The sequence below is a fragment of the Miniopterus schreibersii genome (genome assembly GCF_964146895.1).
Source record: "Miniopterus schreibersii genome assembly, chromosome: 18".
Classification (NCBI taxonomy): Eukaryota; Metazoa; Chordata; class Mammalia; order Chiroptera; family Miniopteridae; genus Miniopterus; species Miniopterus schreibersii.
Genome location: NC_138121.1, coordinates 8,047,077 through 8,066,631, shown reverse-complemented (window position 1 = coordinate 8,066,631; position 19,555 = coordinate 8,047,077). Strand labels below are relative to the sequence as shown.

The 19,555-nt window shown below is 50.2% G+C and overlaps 3 protein-coding genes across 6 annotated transcripts in view; 2 read left to right on the top strand and 1 right to left on the bottom strand.

The window, feature by feature from the left end:
• Positions 1 to 2,217, top strand: part of SAMD4B (sterile alpha motif domain containing 4B) — a 36,788-nt gene extending 34,571 nt beyond the window's left edge. For all 4 annotated transcript variants that reach the window (XM_081119338.1, XM_081119336.1, XM_081119337.1 and 1 more), the window contains exon 13: positions 61 to 2,217. In XM_081119338.1, the coding sequence (XP_080975464.1) occupies positions 61 to 89 (29 nt within the window). In that variant the 3' untranslated portion in view covers positions 90 to 2,217. The remainder of the gene's footprint in view (positions 1 to 60) is intronic.
• On the bottom strand, positions 2,149 to 10,023 carry PAF1 (PAF1 homolog, Paf1/RNA polymerase II complex component). The gene is made up of 14 exons (XM_081119340.1): positions 9,940 to 10,023; positions 9,477 to 9,506; positions 6,283 to 6,375; positions 5,596 to 5,717; positions 5,437 to 5,503; positions 5,249 to 5,350; positions 5,057 to 5,162; positions 4,904 to 4,972; positions 4,715 to 4,818; positions 4,515 to 4,631; positions 4,292 to 4,420; positions 3,250 to 3,355; positions 3,058 to 3,148; positions 2,149 to 2,979 (listed from the first exon to the last, which is right to left on the bottom strand). The coding sequence occupies exons 1-14, from the start codon at positions 9,984 to 9,986 to the stop codon at positions 2,555 to 2,557; spliced, it is 1,608 nt and encodes a 535-aa protein (XP_080975466.1). The 5' UTR covers positions 9,987 to 10,023; the 3' UTR covers positions 2,149 to 2,554.
• A 219-nt stretch (positions 10,024 to 10,242) lies between these two features.
• MED29 (mediator complex subunit 29) lies at positions 10,243 to 14,356 on the top strand. The gene is made up of 4 exons (XM_081119342.1): positions 10,243 to 10,747; positions 11,259 to 11,317; positions 11,580 to 11,664; positions 13,774 to 14,356. Exons 1-4 carry the CDS (start codon positions 10,532 to 10,534, stop codon positions 14,014 to 14,016), a joined length of 603 nt encoding a protein of 200 aa, XP_080975468.1. The 5' UTR covers positions 10,243 to 10,531; the 3' UTR covers positions 14,017 to 14,356.
• Positions 14,357 to 19,555: the final 5,199 nt, after the last annotated feature.

Genomic DNA, 19,555 nt, shown 5'->3' with positions numbered 1-19,555 from the left:
CTTTTCTCAAGCCTCCCACCAGCTCCTGATCTTCCTCCCTTCCTCCCTTTCTTACCACAGATGGGACAGACAAAACCTCCACCATCTGACAGGACCCACAGCCCAGCGCACCCATAGGCTCCCTGGGCGGCGGGCGGGGGCCAACCCCCAACAGGCTTCTCTGCGACAGCGAGAGGGTGGGCTGGCTCAGCTATACATTCTAATATTTTTCTACTCATCCTTTTAACTTTTGTTTAACATTGGCACACGCCTTGCTCACTCCTAGGCCCATTGAGGGATCTCAGCTGAGGCCCAGGAAGGTGGGGGCAGCCAGAATAAAGGGGGCAGGAACTTGGCCAGCCTGCCTGCCCCCTCATTTCCTCCCTCATCTCCCACCTGGCCCCATCCCACCCCTACCTCCTCCAGACTGCTCACCATCTGCCCCTCCTGAGGGAGCAGCCTCCTCCAGAGACTCACTGACCCACTATCTTGTGGGGCCTGCTCAGAACCATCTGACATTTGGGGAGAGACAAGCAGGGTAGATAACCTGCTCTCCTGAATGTTATTTTGAGAGGCGCTAAAGAGAAGGCAGGTGAGAAGAACCTTTCTCCTTGCCGCCGCCTTCTCCTTCCCCATTCCCATCATTCCCCGAGGACAGGAGCCACCCTCTTCTCAGTCACCTCCTTTTGCCCTGTTTATCAGAGGTTCTCTACAATTAATTTCTTAGGCCTATTTAAGATACATATTTATATAGTTCTTAACGGTTTTTCTCTGATCATTCCCTCTCATTTTTAGAATCCCCAGGCCTCTCTCTGAGCCAAGAAAGTGGCAGGGGGAATCTGAATTTTATGAGGGGAGAGGGGCAGAGCCCCCTCCTCCAGACCCCCTAGCCCTTCCCCCCTTTCCCCCAGCCTTGGCTCCCCAGATACAGAGGTTGAAGGTGGGGAGCCAGGACAGCCAGTGAGGTCAGGAAGTCTGTTGCCTTAACATCCCCTTCCCCCATCAACATACTCTTCTCCACTCCCAGGTCTGGTTGCTGAAAGACTTGGGGGTAAGGAATAAGGGAAAGGGGATTGTTTGGTTTTTTTCTTTCCCCACCCTGTTTTCTTTCAACCTTCCCCCACTCCCCATTATGTCATGACCTCATTAAGTGGAACACTATATCATAACCCAGAGATTCGTCCAGCCCCAGAGTCATACTGACCCTCTGGTCCCTGTTCCTACTGCGGGGTTGTGCTGGGGCCCAGGTGGAGGGAGGGGATTTAGGGGTTCAGGTTGTGGGGAAGCCAGGGTCCCCTATTCCAACCCCCTTTTCCCCCTCAACCCTCCCACACACACTGGGACATTCTCAAGCTTTTCACACCGAAAAGGGAAAAATGTTATTTTTAGATACATTTTATGAATAACTTTTGTTATGAATATGGCTGGTAACCATTGTGTATGTTATTAAAGATACAAAATGTTGGGAAAAAACAAAAAACCAAAAAAAAAAAATTAAAACCACCGCCCTCCCAGCACTCTCACCCCATTCCCCTGATCTTTTGCCCCTGCCCTCCTGGTCTGGACCTCCCTCAGCTCTGAGCCCAGGGAGGGGGGAGAAAGCCAGGGGGTTGTGTAGCCCTGGGGACCTGCTCCAGGTCCCTACCTCCTCTCCCAGTGCCGGGCTGGGTGGGGTGTCAGGTTTATTTATGTACCTCTTGCACACTCATCAACCTATGCAAGTCCCCCACCCCGGCCCCTCCATGTTTCTGTGCCTTTGCTCATTCCCCTGAAACTCCCAGGGCTTCTCCAACTCCCCTCCCACTAGCCCCGGGGAAGTGGGATGGACAGGGGCCACCTCGTTTGGAATCAGCAGGGTGTCCCTCTTACAGGACCCTCACCTTCTCCCAGCCAGTCCCATCTTGTTCACTATCCATCAGGGTGAGCTGGCTCTGCCTGGCACTGGGAGGTGGTGAGGGACGCCCCCCACACACACACAATGGGAGGCAAGAGCTGCCCCCCTCCCCCCACCTGACCAGAGTGTGCAGGACGCAGGCGGCCCCACTCTGATGGGCAGGACCCTGATCCTCTCCAGCTACAGCCCCTCCCCAGCCCCCAGCCCTTCCACCATGATTTCACCCTCCCTTCTGTCCCCAGCCCCACTGGCAGAATCAGCTTTGAGTAACTGTACAGTTTTTCTCGCTGTTGGAGATTTATTTGTTGGAGTTTCACTTGTTTAATGGTCTGGGCTTATTTTGGAAAAAAAAAAACACCAAAAAAAAAAAAAAAAAGATTCTGACCTTTGTTATGCTACATTTCATTGAAAACCTAATGGTCCTGCCTCTGTGGCCTTTGCTTCTATGCTGATAAGCAGAGGTCACCGAGCACCTGGGGTAGGGGTGGAGGAAGTGATGGAGTGGGAGGGGGTAGATATAGGCAGAATGAGACCATAAGACCTGGGAAGGGAAGTAGAGAAGCTGGTTTTATTAACAGCAAAGGTTTGGAGGAGGGGAGGGGAATAGTGAAAGGCTCACAAATACACCACGGAAAAGTGCCTTTCTGTGCATAATCATGTCTGCACCAGCCCTGAAAGGACTCAGTCACTGTCACTGTCCGCTTCACTGGAATCAGAAGCTGCGACTTCACTGCCATCCTCCTGCGCTGAGTGCTCGCTGCCACTGGGGAAGGGACTGGCACTGCGGCTCGGGCTGGGGCTGCGGCTGGGGCTGCGGCTCCGCTGGCCACCCCCATCGCTGCCACTCTCTGAATCATTGTCACTGCCATGGGCCCGTCCTCTGTCCTCATCATCAGAGTCCGCATCCTCTGAATCCGCATCACTGCCGAAGATCTCCTCTTTGTCCCGAGCAGCTCGGGCCTCATCTTCGCTGCTCTCGTCCTCGCCACTACCACTCTTGTCACTCGCCTCATCCCTGTCACCCTCTTCCCGTTCACTCTCACTGCCTGAGCGCTCATCCTCACTGCCTTCTTTCTCACTGCTGCTGCCCTTCTCTCGCTCCTCATCTGTAAGGGAACAGAAAGGAATGAGACCCAGTTTCCCACCCTCCCACGGTTCCCAGGGTTTGGCCTACGCAGCTTTACCTGAGCCCCCAGCTTCTTTCTCTTCTGTCTCCATTTCCTCTTCCTCTTCTTCCTCGGGTTCATGGTTCTCCAGCTGGGCCTTCCGTGCCTCCTGTGAAGCAGCAGGGTTGAAAGGAAGGTATTCTATCAGGCTTCTGTTTCCCTCTTCACCCACCACCACACTCCCCACTCTGAGCCAGTAATGTTTGTTACCTGGGCTTCTAATTCCTTCTCATTCATGTCCCGGTGTTTGACCACAAGCAGGGCATTGGTACCCGACTGAACCCCAGCCTTGGCCCTGCGCTTACTCAGACGGACCCTGCAGTGGGCAAGTTGGGGGAGGGGTGTGGAAGATGCAGTTAAAAAACCCCAGTGGGGGATGTGGTTCAACTTTGTTCTTATGTTCCTCACCAATGCTTAGCCCAGACCAGAATAAATACAGATTGAATGAGGAAGAAAACTCTGGTTTGGAGCAGGGGAGGAGGAAAATGATAGCTCCCAAGCTACCAGTTTGGTTGCCTTGCACTTTATAAAGTGTGTGTACAGATTTTAATGTGAATTAGTAACCAACACTTAAAAACAGAACCTAGATCTCTGGTTTGAGGGAAATATGAGTCTTTTTGCCAGTGGGCCTTTTTGCTTCCTACAGTATATCAGCAATGGGTTGGAGTCCTTTGTTGAGCTGGGTTATGGTGTCCCTTGGAGGTTGCCAAGAGCTCTAGGTCACACAGACCCCATCAGCCCACTGCGCCTTCTTTCACATTTTCTGCCTGGCTTACGGGATCAGAATTTGTAATCTCTGCTTGAAATAGAAATTCAAGGTCATATTCCTCCCTCCCTCCAATCCTTACACCAAAGGCCCCAGCCAAAAGTAAACTTTTAGCCATCAGAGAAGGGTTTTTGGGGTCACATTTTTTAACTTGGGTATTCAGGGTTTCATTTAAAATACGCTAATTTTATATATAATCCCATACTTTGGCTATGTTTACTTTCACTTGAAGTCTCTTAACACTGGGAAACTTGGCTGTCTACCCTACACAAAAGGTTTAAATACCTCCAGTGTTACATAAAGATTTTCTCTGTGGGTTCTTGTGTTAGAAACAGGTCTACTCCACATACATGAGCAGGCTTCTGCTGCTCTCGAATGCATGTGACAAATCCTTAGGTACAAACGACCTCCAAGGTGGCATATCCCAGGGTCTTGACCCTGAAGCACAGGCCAGGCTAATCAGAAGTAGGAATGCGTGCCGAGTACCTGGTCTCCAACTCGTTATAGTAAACTCCATCGCCTTCTCGGAAGATGAAGAAGTAGTTTTCCTCGTAACCCTTACTAGCCTTGTTCTTCACATTCCAGTTGTATTCTCGAGCAATCTTGTAGTCATACCTGAGGAAGAGGGGGACAGGGTTAGCCCCATTTCTTCCCTTTGAGGGAGAGAGGAAGACATCTCAATCCCAAAACCTAACCCCACCCCACGCACACATCATCCGGTGCATAGTCCATCTCCTCCTCCTGATCCCGCTTCCGTTTCTTCAGCGTCTCTTCCACAGGCAGGAAGTAGGCCACAAACTGGTTCCCTTCCTCATCCATCATGCCCCTGGTTGGGGAAGAGAGGCGCAGTGATGAGTGAGGACAAAGGGCAGTGAGGAATAGGCCAAGGTTGGCAGCAGGGCCACTTACCTGATCATGGCCTGAGACATCATCTCCAATGCAGCTGCTCCACTCGTGTCCTTGGGGGCCGGATCTGAGTCAAAGATTACCTGAGCGCATGGGTTAATCCACATCTGGGGGATAGAGGGCACTGGAGTTAGAAGTGAGATGGGCAGAGATGGCAGGCTATCCCCCTCTGCCTCCTGACCCAGATCTGACCTTAAAGTCTGGGAAGACAGGCATGACCTCCACTGGTGTCACTCGGGGCTTGCTGTAATGCTGGGAGATCTGGTAGGGCAAAAACACGGTGAGGAGGAGCAGCTCTGGAGGCACCCCCTTTTCTGCCTCCCTCCATCTTAGTCCCTCAATTACCGACTTCTGGGCATCCTCAAAAGTCTTCTCAATGGCTGTAATCTGGCTATCCCTGTCTTTGTAAATTTCTTCCTCAGTGAACTGCTGTTTCACAGAAACCCCAATCCTAGGGTTGAAGAGAAAGAACGGCCTTTAGGGGCCACTGGACACACCTGAAATTTCCACCTTCCTTCCCTACCCACCACAACTTACTTGACCTCAGGCTTCTCATTGGAGATGCCATAACGGTTGAACTCGGTGGAGATGTACTCTGTCTTCCGCATCCATGGCACCACCTTCGCATGCTGCTGAGACCTAAAGTGAAGGATCAGGCACTTCAGGACCCCACCACCCTCCTTCCATTGGAGCCAGTCACCAGTCCCCACTTAGCACCCCTTCACCTCTTGGAGCTAGTGGGTGCCTGAATCTCCTCTTCCAGAAGCTTCTCATCAGCTGGATCTAAGAGTACTAGAGGAGAGCAAGGGAGCAAGAGATTATGACAGAGGGCCTGGCCAGGCCTTTGCTAGCCTAAAGCAGGCCCTCCCTGCTTCCCTACATACCATTGGGGTCAATGCGGTAGGTGTCAGGATTGATGAGGTCAATGGTGACCCCCAGGTCTGGCTCAGTCAGGAGGTCATGTTTGTGCTGTTTTTCCAAGGAAGTCGCTTTGTACTGAACAAACCTGAGTAGGAAAACATGTCTATTATGGTTTCCTGAATTCCAGTTTTACCCCTCGAATCCCTACTTCTATAGGGAGGAACTAATTGCAGAGAGCCCCCCATGTTGGAGTCCAAAGACAGGCTCTCCAATGGAAAGAGACTTGGACATTGCGTGCTCACTAAGAAATATTTATCAGGAACCTACTACTATCGTATGTGCAGGATACTGTTCTAGGCCCTAAGGAGAAAAGTCAAGAGAAGCAGTCCTTGCCCTGGCTGTTACTGCTCAGTGGTTACAGCATCGGCCTGCACACTGAATGGTCTTGGATTCAATTCCAGGTCGAGGGCACATACCTGGGTTGCTGGTTTGCTTCTTGCCCCTAGTCAGGGTGCATGCAGGAGGCAACCAATTGATGGAGATACATCAGTGTTTCTCCCCCTCCCTCCCTCCCTCTCTCCCTCCCTCTCTCCCTCTGAAAAGCAATGGAAAAAATATCCCCAGGTGAGGATTAAAAAAAGAGAGAAGCAGGCCTTGCCCACAAGGAGCTCATACTCTGAGTTGTTTCCCATTCTCAATCTTAGTCTCACCTGTTCTGGTCGAAGGGGTAGGTAATGAACTTGGGGTCGAAGGGGATGTCAGGGAGGCTATTGCAGTACTTGACTCGGCAGACCACTCCAGATCTAGGAACAGAATGGCTTATTTAAAAAGCTCCTATTGGGGGGGCAAGGGTGGGGTGAAAGGGGGTAATGGGGGGGAAAAGCGGGACATCTTCAATACTTTCAACAGTAAAGATAAGTAAAGCTACTATGAAGGTCAAAAGAAAAAGTATCAAATTCAACTCAAACTACAAATGAGTAGGGAAGAGACAACACAAAAAGACCTAAAATATAACTAATAAAATGTGGAGGGGGAGTAAAAATGTAGTCCTTATAGAATATATTTGAATTTAAGTGCCTATTAGCTTAAAATAGACTGTTAATGATATCTATAAAATCTCATGGTAACCACAAACCAAAAACCTACAAAAGATATACAAAGAATAAAGAGAAAGGAACCCCAACAAAATACTAAAGAAAACCAGCTAACCACAAGAGAAGAAAGGAACAGAGAACAATAAAAACGACCAAAAAACAATGAACAAAATGGCGCTAAGTGCATACTTATCAATAATTACTTTAAATGTAAATAGATGCTCCCATAAAAAGACACAGGGTGGCTGAATGGATTCAAAAACATGACCCAAGTTTCAATGGCAGCAGCAGCAGAAAAAATCACGTGACCCATCTACCTGTTGCTTACGAGAGACTACTAATTGAAAGACATATACAGACTGAAAGTGAAAGGATGGAAAAGATACCCCATGCAAATAGAAACAAAAAGAAAGCTGGAATCCTGGCCAGGTAGTTCAGTTGGTTAGAGCATCGTTCTGATACGCCAAGGTTGCAGATTCAATCACCAGTAAGGGCATATACAAGGACCAATCAATGAATGCATAAATAAGTGGGACAGCAAAGCGGTGTTTCTCTCAAATCAGTAAATATAAAAAAAATTCTTAATGAAAAGAAAATTGGAGTAGCAATACTCCTATTAGACAAAATAGACTTTAAAACAAAAAATGTTAAAAAAGACAAAGAAGGACATTACATAATTACAGAGGGGTAAGTCAAAGCAAATATTAATGAACATCTGGGGAGAAATCCACAGTAATACAATATAGTAGGGACTTTAATACCCCATTCACATCAATGGATTAGTTCATCCAGACACAAAATTAATAGAGAATTAATGGCCTTAAATACCACATTAGGCCAGATGGACTTACCAGACATTTATAGAACATTTCATCCCCAAAGCTGCAGAATACACATTTTTTAAAAATGTCTTTATTGATTTTAGAGAGGCAGGGAGAGAAAGAAACAGCAATGATGAGAATCATCGATCAGCTGCCTCTTGCACTCTCCACACTGGGGATGGAGCCCGCAACCCAGGCATGTGTCCTGAACAAGAATCGAACCCTGTGATCTCCTGGTTCACAGGTCAACACTCAACCGTTTAGCCACACCAGCCGGGCCATGCAATCCCTATTAAAACACCAATGGCATTCCTCTCAGAACTACAATAACTAATCCTAAAATTTATATGGGACCACAAAAGATCCCAAATAGCCACCGAAATTTTGAGAAAGAACAAAGTGGGAGGTTCCACGCTCCCTGATAAACTATAGTATAAAGCCACAATAATCAAAATATGGTAGTGGCATACAAACACATAAATCAATGGTATAAAGAGCCCAGAAATAAATCCTCACTTTTATGGTCAATCTATGGCAAAGGAGACAAGGATATCTACTAAGATAAAGACAGTCTTTTCAATAAGTTGTATTGGGAAAACTGGACAGATAACATGCAAAAAGTGCAACTGGACCACTTTCTTAAACCATATACAAAAATAAACTCAAAACGGATTAAAAAGTTAACTGTAAAACTAGGAAAAAACATAGGCAGTGAAGTCTCTCTTTAAAAAATATATATTCTTACTGATTTCAGAGAGAGAGGAAGGGAGAGGAAGAGACAGAAACATCAATGATGAGTCACTGATCTGCCTCTGGCCCGCCCCCTGCTAGGATCAGGCCCACAACCCAGACATGTTCCTTGACCGTAATGGAACCGAGATCTCCTGGATCATAGGATGATGCCCAACCACTAAGCCACCGCAGCTGGGCAGGCAGTAAAGTCTTTGATATTACTCTTAATAGCTTTTTGGATATGTCTCCTGGGCAAAAACAACAAAAAATAAATAAATGGGACTACATCAAACTAAAAAGGTTTTGCACAGCAAAGAAAACCATCTACAAAACAAAAAGTCAACCTACTGAGTGGGAGAAGATATTCCCAAATAATACATCCAATAATGGGTTAATATCCAAAATATACCAGGAACTCACACAAGTTAACTTACACGAAAAAATAAAACATTTCAATCCAATTTAAAAATTGGCAGAGGACCTGAATAGGCATTTCTCCAAAACGGATAAACAGCCAACAGACATATGAAAAGATGCTCAACATCATCAGGGAAATGCAAATTAAAACCACAATGAGATATCACCACCCACCTGTCAAAATGAACAAGTAAGTGCTGGTGAGGATGTGGAGAAAAGGGAATTCTCATTGTTGGTGGGATTGTAAATTAGTGCAGCCACTATGGAAAACAGTACAGAGATTCCTCAAAAAATTAAAACTGGAGCTGCCATACAATCCAGCAAATTCTCCTTCTGACTATCCAGAGAAAATCAAAACCCTAATTGGAAAAGATATATGCACCCCTATGTTCACTGCAGCATTACTGGCAATAGCTGAGGTACGGAAGCAATCTAGATGTCCATCAACAGATGAGTAGATAAAGAGGATCTGGTATGTGTGTTTGTGTATATGTATAGTGGAATATTATTCAGCAATAAAAAATAAAAGTTTGCCATTTGGGACAACACAGGTGGACCTAGAGGGTATTATGCTAAATGAAACAGAGAAACAAGGACCACATGATCCCACTTATATGTGGAATCTAAAAAACAAAACAAATGAATAAACAAAACAGAATAGAAACTGACCCACAGATATAGAGAACAAACTAATGGCTGCCAAAGGGGAGGAGGGTAGGGGTTAGGGAACAAACAAATAAAAACCGCTGATACACTGGGGGTGGGAACCAGCCCCTGTTGCCACCTCTGCTTTCAGCCCCCATTGGCCCGCCCCTCTGAGGAAAACATAATGGGGCTCACCTCTCAGGCAGAGTCCGGTGGGAATTGGGCCTGGTGGGTAAGAGAAAAAGACATTGGTAGAAGGATGGAGACGATGAGATTGACAGGAGAGTGAAGGGGGCTTCTCAAAGTTTTTAAAAGAGGTAAGGGGTGGGTAACAATCCTTTAGGTATGGGTGCTCCAAGTGCTTTAATGGAGGGAACTAATTATTCAATTCCTTTTAGACAAAGTGTCCCTAAATTTTTAAGTGAATGAAACCAAGTGCTCAATCCCATTAAAGTCTCCAAGTGCTTAATTCTCGAACTCCATGGCGAGGAGAAGGGGCAACACACTTCATCTCTGAAGAAACCCCTCTCTTTTGAGTGCTCCGTGACGCCACGGGCAGAACTGGGGGACTAGTGACGTTATAGGTAGACACCCGAGCCCGACCCCCTGCCTCGCCGAAACCTGGGTAGACGACACGGACAAACGGTGAAGCGCCTACCTGTGGCCATCTTCCCGCTGTGCCTGGGTCTGGATGGTGGGCGCCATGGCGACAAGGCGACAGCCGTCAGGACTGGGCCCTTGCTGAGCCGCGGGGAGACAAGCTGGGGCTTGCCGACTTCGACGGACACTTAATCCGAGGCAGCGCTCGGGTTGGCGCCCCTGTCCGTGGGGTCAGCGTCGGGATGAGGTAGGCTGATGAGAAGAGTTCCAGTGGAGACGCAGGTAAACGGGAAGCCGCCTATTATCAGCTGCGGATCCACCAACTGCCGCCAGGACAGTGAAGCACGGACAAGTCGCCTCAGGCTGCGGGGTCTTCTGGGAAATAGAGTCCGGGTTAAACCCACACCCGGATTGGCCAGCCGTTGGGTAAGGGGGCGGAGCTATACAGGAGCCTTTTGTGATTGGCCAATGGTATCTTAGTCTGGACGTCGGATTTGAGAATCAAGTGTTGAGGGTCCGGTGCCTTACCTCCCATTGGCTAAATTGGTTGAGTGGAGCTAACTAGTAAACGAGGCCTAGAGACCAAGATGCTAAATAGAAATCTGAAGAGACGCACTTGTGACGCACTTCCGGCGCGCTAACTGTGGAAGATGGCTGCGTCCCAGCAGCAGGTTTCAGCGGCTTCCTCCGCTGTTGGTGTGTCGGGTCCAGGTTCGGCTGGTGGCCCAGGTACCCAGCAGCAACCGCAACCACCGACACAGCTGGTGGGGTCTGCCCAGAGCGGGCTTTTGCAGCAACAGCAACAAGACTTCGATCCTGTGCAGCGCTATAAGATGCTTATCCCGCAGCTGAAGGAGAGTCTTCAGGTGATTCGCCGAGAGCTTCTAGAAGCTAGCGGGGTTTTGCTCTCTGACTCAAAGGGGGTGGACCGAGGGGCTGCGTAGGCAGGGAGCGAACTAAAGGAGCTTTAGACAAGGGAAAAGGAGTGAGACGCTCTTCGTAGGAACAGCGCGAATGTTGAGCCTGGGATTGGCCGGAACTCGAGTGGGAGGGAGTTTAAAGGAGAAACCGGGCTCTGGTCGTTAAAGCCTAAGGAAGTGACGGCTTGTACAGATTCTGATTGATTGATTAGTGGTGAGGGAGGACTCTAAGGCATGTTGGGAGGTCATTGGCGAGAACCCCAGGTGAGAGCGGGCCGCTAGGAAAATACGGGTGTTTATTCCTATAGAGGAATGGAAGCCGGAGTTCTCTGGAGTTACAGCATGTCAAGTGAAGGGGAGGCCTGAGATTGACTGGATCTTAAGGAAGCGTGTAGACTACCAAAAATGTCCCCTTCTGTTTCTCTATCTCCCGCATCTTTTTTTTTTTTTAAACTAGACTTTAATGAAGGTTGCAGCCCAGAACTTGATTCAGAACACTAACATTGACAACGGACAGTAAGTGTAGTCCGGTTTCCCAGGATCTCCACCCCATTCTTAGAAACTCATTCCCCAAGCCCTGCCCACTCACCCTCTTTACCTTCTGTTTTCAAGCCTGGTTCCCTAGCTCCCGGCCTTGCTCTTCCTGCCTCTTCTACTACTTCCAATCCCCTAGTCCCTGCCTCAGGGCTCCTGGTTTCCTGATGGATACTTGGTTGGGTAGACCCTGATGTCTCGGAAATTGGAAATCATTCCTCAGTCTCCTTCTCCTGGGCTATAGAAAGAGCAGTGATGGACCCATACAGCGCTTTGACAAGTGTCTGGAGGAGTTCTACGCACTCTGTGACCAGCTGGAGCTCTGCCTGGTAAGGGGTCTCCTAGATACTGGCTGACCACAACCTTGACTCAGTCCCTGGTTCTTAAGGAATTCTCATTCAGTCAGTCAACACATACACTGAGCACCTCCTGTGGGCCAGACTGTGCTTCAGCTGGTGTTGGGGACACAGTGTTGCCCTGATCTTGGCCCTCACAGAGCTTCCAGTTCAGTGAGGTAACATACATCCCCAAACAGTGATGGCTTAGAGTGCTAAGAGCTGTGATGGGAGAAACCTAGGTTTCAGAGGTCAGGGCTTGATGAGGATGGGGGCACAGTTAGAGAGGTCAAGATTAAAATCAGGGACTCTCAGGGGGCTGTGGAAACCCAGAAAAGGCATCTGACTCTGCCTGGGGTGGTGCCAGGGAGAGCGTGGCTCAGGGAAGGAAGGCTGTTGGTAGAGAGCACATCAGAGGTGGAGCAGTAACAAAAATGGAAGAGGGGCAGGAATTGAGAAGAGGGCAAGTGGCTAAGAGCACAGCATCTGAAGTCAGATGGACCACCAACCTCTGCCTCAGCAAGTTCATCATGTAAAGTACTTAATATGGTAGTAGGCACATGGCAGATGTTTCCTGTAGTATCACTGTCATCATTATTTTGAACTTGGTTTTAAAGGAAAAGTCAGAGTTTGAGAAGCCTGGTAATGGTAGAAAGGTATTCCAGTAAAAAAGAACAGCTTTTGCTTTAAATTCCCTTTAGAAATGTTACAAAATAATCTGGCTGAGGTATATTTGGCATTGGGGCTTGTTGGTTTGTGTGGGTTTTTTTTAGGTGCTAGTTGCATGATTTATTAGAGTGAAAACAAAGGAAAGGCTTAGGATAGAAGAGGCAAGATCACAGCCTAGACTGGGAGTAAGCCTAGACTGGGCTGCCTAGACTCAGGAAGGAAAGTTATAGAAGTAAAAGGAGGGTCTTTAAAGCCCACTGCTCTCTGGTTTCAAGTTTCATGAGGACCCTTAGAGTTTAGGAGGAAAGAAAAGAAAGTATGGCCTGAGGGAAAGAAGTGGAGGTTGCTCCAAGGTTGTTGAATTTTGAATACAGCTCTGAAGGTGCTGGGAAACCATCCAGCTTTTCAAACAGGGAAGAACATAGATCCATTGTGTGTGTGTTTTTAATGTTTTTGTTCACTTATTTAAGATTTTTTAAAATTGATTTTTAGAGAGAGAGGAAGGGAGAGTGAGAGAGAGAAACACTGATCGCCTACCTCCTGCACACCACCCCCTATTGGGGATCAATCAAGCCTGCAACTCAGGCATGTGCCCTGACCAGGAATGGAACTGGCGACCTCTCGGTGCATGACACAATGCTTTTTTAAGGATATGCCTCTAGCCTGGCTGGGCGTGGCTCAGCCGTTGAGCATCAACCTGGGATCCAAGCAGTCGGGGTTTGATTCCCGGTCGGGGCACGTGCCCGGGTTGCGGGCTTGATCGATGACTCTCTCATCATTGATGTTTCTCTCTCTTTCTCCCTCTCCTTTCCTTTCTCTGAAATCAATAAAGATATATTTAAAAGAAAAAAAAGAATATGCCTCTAGATTCCAAATGAGGGATGGGTTAAAGGGGCCTGGAGTGGAGGCTGGGAGTTCAAGGGGACAGCCATGGCGGGATTCAGTGGGCAAGGCTCTACCAGTGCAGTGCCTTGAGGAAGTAGGGAAGGGCAAATGGGAGAGAGACTCAGAGGTTTTGTGTACAGGCCATGGAACTGATGGGTTTTGAAAGGAGGAGCCTCCAGGATGAGGCACAGGGCTCTAGTTGGAATGATATGGCCATTTCTTAGATAGGGACCCAGGAAGAGGAGCAGTTTGGGGTTGAGGGGAGAGTGTGAGAGCCCTGGAATTTGAGGGGGAGCTGGGGACATACATGTACTGTCATCAGTGCAGAGGTGGGCATTGAGTGGTGTGTGGGGATGAGACAGACCCAAGAGGGTATGAGAGTAAGAGGAGGATCGATGGGCCATGGAAATTGCTGCATTTAAGGCTTGGGTAGAGGAAGTATATAGAAGGAATCCAGAAGCCAGGTAGGCTACCCCAGGCTGGCCTTTGGGGCAGAGTTGGGAGTACCCAGAGTGAAGCTGATGCTGTACCCTGCCTGCCTGTCCACAGCGCCTGGCACATGAGTGCCTGTCACAGAGTTGCGACAGTGCAAAGCACTCTCCCACGCTGGTGCCCACAGCCACCAAACCAGATGCGGTACAGCCTGACAGCCTGCCCTATCCTCAGTACCTGACGGTCATCAAAACCCAGATTGCCTGTGCCAAGGACATTCACACCGCTCTGCTAGATTGTGCCAACAAGGTTACGGGGAAGACTTCTGCACCACCTACGGGCCCTGGGGGTGCCTTGTGAGCTGGCAGGGCTGGGAGTGGGGAAGGCCGCGGGGGAGAGGTACTGGGAGGGAATGAAGAGTGGTCTCAAAGCAGCTTTGTCTCTTGACTTTTCTTCTCGCTTGAGCGCTTGGATGGCAGCCAGCAGGGGGCAGCAGAGGCCAGCAGGGAGTGCACAGGGGAAGAGGGGGTGGGGAGCCAGTCTGTGGGCGGCCTGCTTTCCTCTCTAGGGAGGGTGGACTTCGGACTGTGCCTTTGTGGAAGACCTCTTCCTAGGGCGCTTCCACTACCTGCCCTGGGTGTGAAGCCCTAACTGGACCTCTGTCCTTCTATCCTTACCATTATATCCCACTATGAGCGTGGTGTCTGTCTGTTCCTTTTTCTAGGTGTTCCCTTGTGTCTTTGCTGCATGTGTCTGTTACAGTCTCTCTCATTCAGTCACTCTCTTTTTGTCCATGTGTCTGTCTGTCTGCCTCTGTGGTCCTGTGTCTCCCTGTTTCTAACCATCTGTCTCTCATTCCCCCTTTCCTGTCTTCTGCCCCTAAGGCCTCACTGGGACTCTGTCTATGAAGGAGGCCACATTCTGGGAGCCAGAACCTCTGGGATACCTAAGAATAGGGGAGGGAGCTTCATTTCCAGGAGCTAACAGCCAAGCCCAGGTATCCCAGGCATCTCCCATGTCAGCCCAGTCCCCAGTGTCCTTGGCCCAGGAAAGGGGAAGTAAAGGGGTCTAAGCCCTGACCTCAGCATGCTTGGTTGGGGAGCAACTCAGGCCCCCACCCCTACCCAGAGCCTGCGTCAGCAACACTTAAACTAGGGGCATTGTGCAATCCGTGGTGAAGTCTGGCCCAGCTGGATGCCTGGGTCCCTATATTTTTAGCCCCAAAGGAGAAGTGAAAAGGCCTCAGAAGGGGTGAATCATCAGTCCTGGGGAAGAACCCAGGCGCCTGGCCCAGGCCCCAGCTCCGGGAAGCAGGCCTTGGGGAGGGGGCTTCAAGGAGGGAGTGCCCTACCAGGCTCCCCACTTCTCTGAGAGCAAGCTTTGGAGAGCTCAGCCATGGCCTTCAGGCCTGGGCAAGTGCAGGGTGGAGCTGCTAGCCCAGGCCCAGCTGGTGGGGTGTGAAAGGCTCAAGTGACTCAGCCTGGTTGGGGGACTGCCCCCACGCAACACCTTCTGTACCCTGATTCCCATGTCGCTGCCCAGAGGCCTCTTGTTCTGGACCCCACATCTGTAAGAAAAGCCCAGGACTATGGACACCTATGATTCACCCAAAGCCCAAGTCCCCACACTGGAGTCCTGGGAAATGGCTAGCCGTGTGGGTGTGGGTATGTGTATCAGACAAATAGGACAGGCCCTTAGGAAGGGCAGCAGACCTCTGGGTCATTAGCTGAAGCTGCTGTCCACAGGTAGAATTTCTTCCTCAGGGAAGCCACATCTCTGCCCTTTTATTTGACTGAATCATCTCCCCCATCTGACTCCCCAGATCATCTAGGATAGTGTCCTTTACTTAAAGTGAACTGATTATGGACTTGAATCACATCTACAAAATTCCTTCACAGCACCATCTACATTAGCATTTGATTGAATAACAGGGACTGTAGCCTAGCCAAGTTGACTCGTAAAACTGACCATCGTAATCTAGTCCTTATCAGTTTGGCACCATACACATCTCATTAACCATAATTAATCTCTAATTAAATACAAGAACAAAGTCATACTCCCACCTAACATGACACAATTATGTGTACAACCAAAAATGCACTCTACCCAGGAGAGCCCACCACCTTCCAGCGTGGAGGTACATGACATGTACTAGTGGAGATGTAGACCACAGGCAGGCACGCTCAGAAGACAGGCACAGCTGGCCCTGTGAGGTGGAGTCAACACAAGAAACTGTTACGAAGAAAATCATAAGGAAGGGAAAATACTTAAGAGTATTTATTGAAAAAACCCCACATATAAGTGGACCTGCCCAGTTCAAGGGTCAACAGTTTATCAAATAGAAGTTCAAAATAAAGTTTGAGAGCTTAGGTTGGGCAGTAGTTCATGGGTGTTCATTATTATGGCCTGGAAATAGATATGTATTATTTGTTAAGTAGATAGCAAAGTTTTTATTTAACTTTTAAATCTTTGACAGGATACAAAGGCCTCACTGACAAGACTGACTTGAAGGAGAGACTAAGTCATGAGAATAAGGACATTGGGGCAAAGAACATTCCAGGGAGAGGGAATGGCAAATGCAAAGGCCCTGAGGCAGGAATGTGATAGTGTGTTTATGAACTAATGTGGAGGCCTGGACCACAGTGAAGGGGCTGGGATAGAAGCCAAGGCAGGTTATGGAGGACCTTTACTAGATTATTCAACCCAGAGGGAGATTGTATAGCCTGGTACATAACCACACACGTCAGGAAAGGGTGTACATAAGATACGCAGTCACAGGGCAAAACATCAGGGGAAACCGGGACTTAATTCACCCCACCCAGCAGAGAATAGCACAAGCCCACAAACAGACTAAAGGAACAATTCAACTATGTGAATATATAAACAACCCTCTAACCACCACTTAATTTGTTATCTCTCACCTCATCTCAGACTTTGCCCATCACAGGCTGACTCAGCCCTGCCCTCAGCTCAACGTTATCAAAAGCATCGTTGGCTGGGGAGAGATAAGGTTTCCCAGGTGCCAGTGTGTGAGCCTGTGTGTGTCTGGTTGGCCCAGTGAGGCCACCAGGAACGACAACATGGAGCAGGGTGTGTGCCAACTGCCCTCCCCAGCATCGTGTGTTCTAGACGTCAGGAACCAAAGTTCACCAGTTTCACTGCCTTGTGACTGGCCACAGAGGAACTGCATCCAGACAGTGGCCTCACATGTTCCCAGTGACACCCCCCAAATAAGGACACAGACAGCACTTCACCACATACACTGAGCTGCAGGGGCTTGCACACAGCCACAGCTGCCTGTAATCTCATATACTTACACACAACTTGGAAGTGTGTGCACAGATCATCCTACAAGAGGGCGTTCGTGCACACCCTTACTAGGCTCCCTCAAGGAGTTACACAGTCACTCCAGATCCCACTGTGGTTCAGAACTACACGTAGTCCTGTGGGTGCGTATGTCAGGCTCACATTTTCATGAAGGCTACCTCAAAGGCAGTTAGGGTTGAGTACATACTCCCATTCCCCAAGCTGGCTCAACTAAACACGGCATAGTCAACCCCACAGGCCCAGGTGGCTTCACACGTTTATTCATAGGCATGTCGAGTGGGACTGGAAGGCAAGCCCCACACAGGAAAGTGGGCCGCAGGCAGCCCAGGTCTCACACCCAGTCACGCCAGGGCGCACACCTTCGCACCTGCAGCGCCCACACTTCACCGCGTCAGACGCACACAGCAGCGGCCCCGCGCAGTTCCACACAGCCCACCGCGCCCGCTCACGCCCAGGCAGGCACGCCAGGGGCACACACGTGCCTCCGGCACAGGGCCCCGCTCGCCCGCGCACACGCTCAGGCTCTCACACCCCCGCGTTTCCCGTCCCCGCTTGTTTTTCTGGAAACTCTGCTCTCCGTTCCCCTCCCCCTAGGCCGGAAGTGCTGGCAGTATTTTTAGCCTCTCTGGTTTCCGCCCCTTTTCCCCTTCTCTCTCCAGCCGAGGACCTGCCCCCTGTGCCCCGCGGGGTACCCCGGCCATCCCCTTCCCCACCGTCATTCCAGAGGGGATTCCCGGCCGCGAGCCGGGCCACGGATTTTCCCGCTGGCTACGTGGGGAGTGGGGAGGAGTCCTGCCCAGAACTTCCTCCTGGGCGGAGACGCCACCGCGGCCAGGACCCAGTTGGAGGTGGGGGATGGGAGCCGGGCTGCTAAGTCGGAGAGAAGAGGGGCTGGGGGCTTGGACTCGCGCCTGACGGTGGAGGGGGCTGGGGGCCGGCTCTCCTGGGTCTGAGCGTGGGGGTGGCTTGGAGACCCTAACCTCTAGATCTGAGGAACGGGGGGCCCAGGCCCGGGCTTCGGGGCCTACCCGCCTGTGTTTCGGTGGGTGGCCGGCCTTCCCTGTGCAAAGCTCCCCACCCGCTCCAGCCTCTAGGAGAGTTACACTATCCCAAGCGTCCAGGTTCTCGGGGAGATGACTCAGCACATGGGAAAGGGGAGGGGGTCGGCCTGACTCAGGGATGGGACACGCTCCCAGTCTCCAGGGACTCGAAACTGGAATCCCTCCTCCAGCATCGAGACCCAAGCCTAGCCGGGCTCTGGGGACCCCAGGGTGCCCCCCGCCTCCCTCTTTCCCGCCGTCTTCGTCCTATTAGCGGCACAGGGATTTGGAGCCGAGCTAGGAGGCGGGTGCCAGACACCTCCCTTTTCACCCTTTTCCCGTTGTCCTCGAGCCTCTGTTTACAGGCGACAGAAGCCCTGGTTACAGAGAGGAACCTGGGCGTCCGGGCTGAGCCTCCTCGTCACGGCTTCCAGGAAGCCCCCTTCCCCCGCCCCTTCCGAATGAGTCACGGGCGAGCTGGAGGCTGCGACCGTGCCAGAGCCGCCCGCAGCCGCCCAACTCACGGGACCCGCCGGGAAGGCGGTAGGCCCCTCTAGAAGGCGCTGCACCAGGGATTCCCCTGAACTCTGTCCGACGAGGCAGGTCTGCGTGCCTGGCCGAGTCTCCGCACCTCAATACAAGCCCGCAGTCACAGCCTGCAACAACGAACGTTGCACCATTTAACTGCTCTCCATGGCCATGATTTCTGCCCCCGTGTTTTCATTCAGGGCAGCCAGCTCACCAAGACTTTCTTAAGAAACAGTTTTCTTCCCAGATCTGAAAATTCTCACGGAAGGCAATCCCTTAACAATAAATGACTTGAGAACGTGGGGAGTGTTCCCGGCAATTTTAGAGTTCCCTCTCTATGAGACCCATCCGACCATCAGTTGGGGATGACCCATTTCTTCCATTTCGAAACTTTCAATCAAGGCAACCCTCCACCTAATAAAAGATCTCACCCTTTCCAATCTTGAGTTTTCTCACAGGGCAAACTCTGATTTAAGGCCCTGGTAGTAGGCTGCTGCCACTTACTAAGAACTAGAGTAACTTGACCTCTATTCCTGGGTTTCCTCGAGTAGAAGATGAACACAATAACCCCTGGAGCTAATGTACTTAAAGCACTTTCATACGACGGTGTCTATCTCAGAGGAAGCCCTCGGAAGTGCCACTATGTGGGGGAGGGTGAGAGGCTACAGTGGCCCTGGAATTGGGAAAGGAGGCGTCTGTCTTTCCAGGCTTGCCAGGTTTCAGGGACCCCACCCCTCTACATTGGGGTGGGGAGGGCCAAGGTCTCCGGATATGGGCTTGGGTTTGAGAGAGAAACCAAGGCAGGTGGGCAGATCTCACAAGAGAATTCTCTGCCAGGCCTGGTCTTTCTGTGTTGCTCCTGTGGGTTTCTGTCTTCTGGGCGTTTGTTTTTCTCCCTTTTTTCCTCCTTCTTTTTGTTTCTTTATTTGATCTTCCCTCTAGCTTTTCGCTCTGAATTTGTTTCTAGAACTGTCTCTTCCCGTCTTTTCTGTCTCCCCACCTCT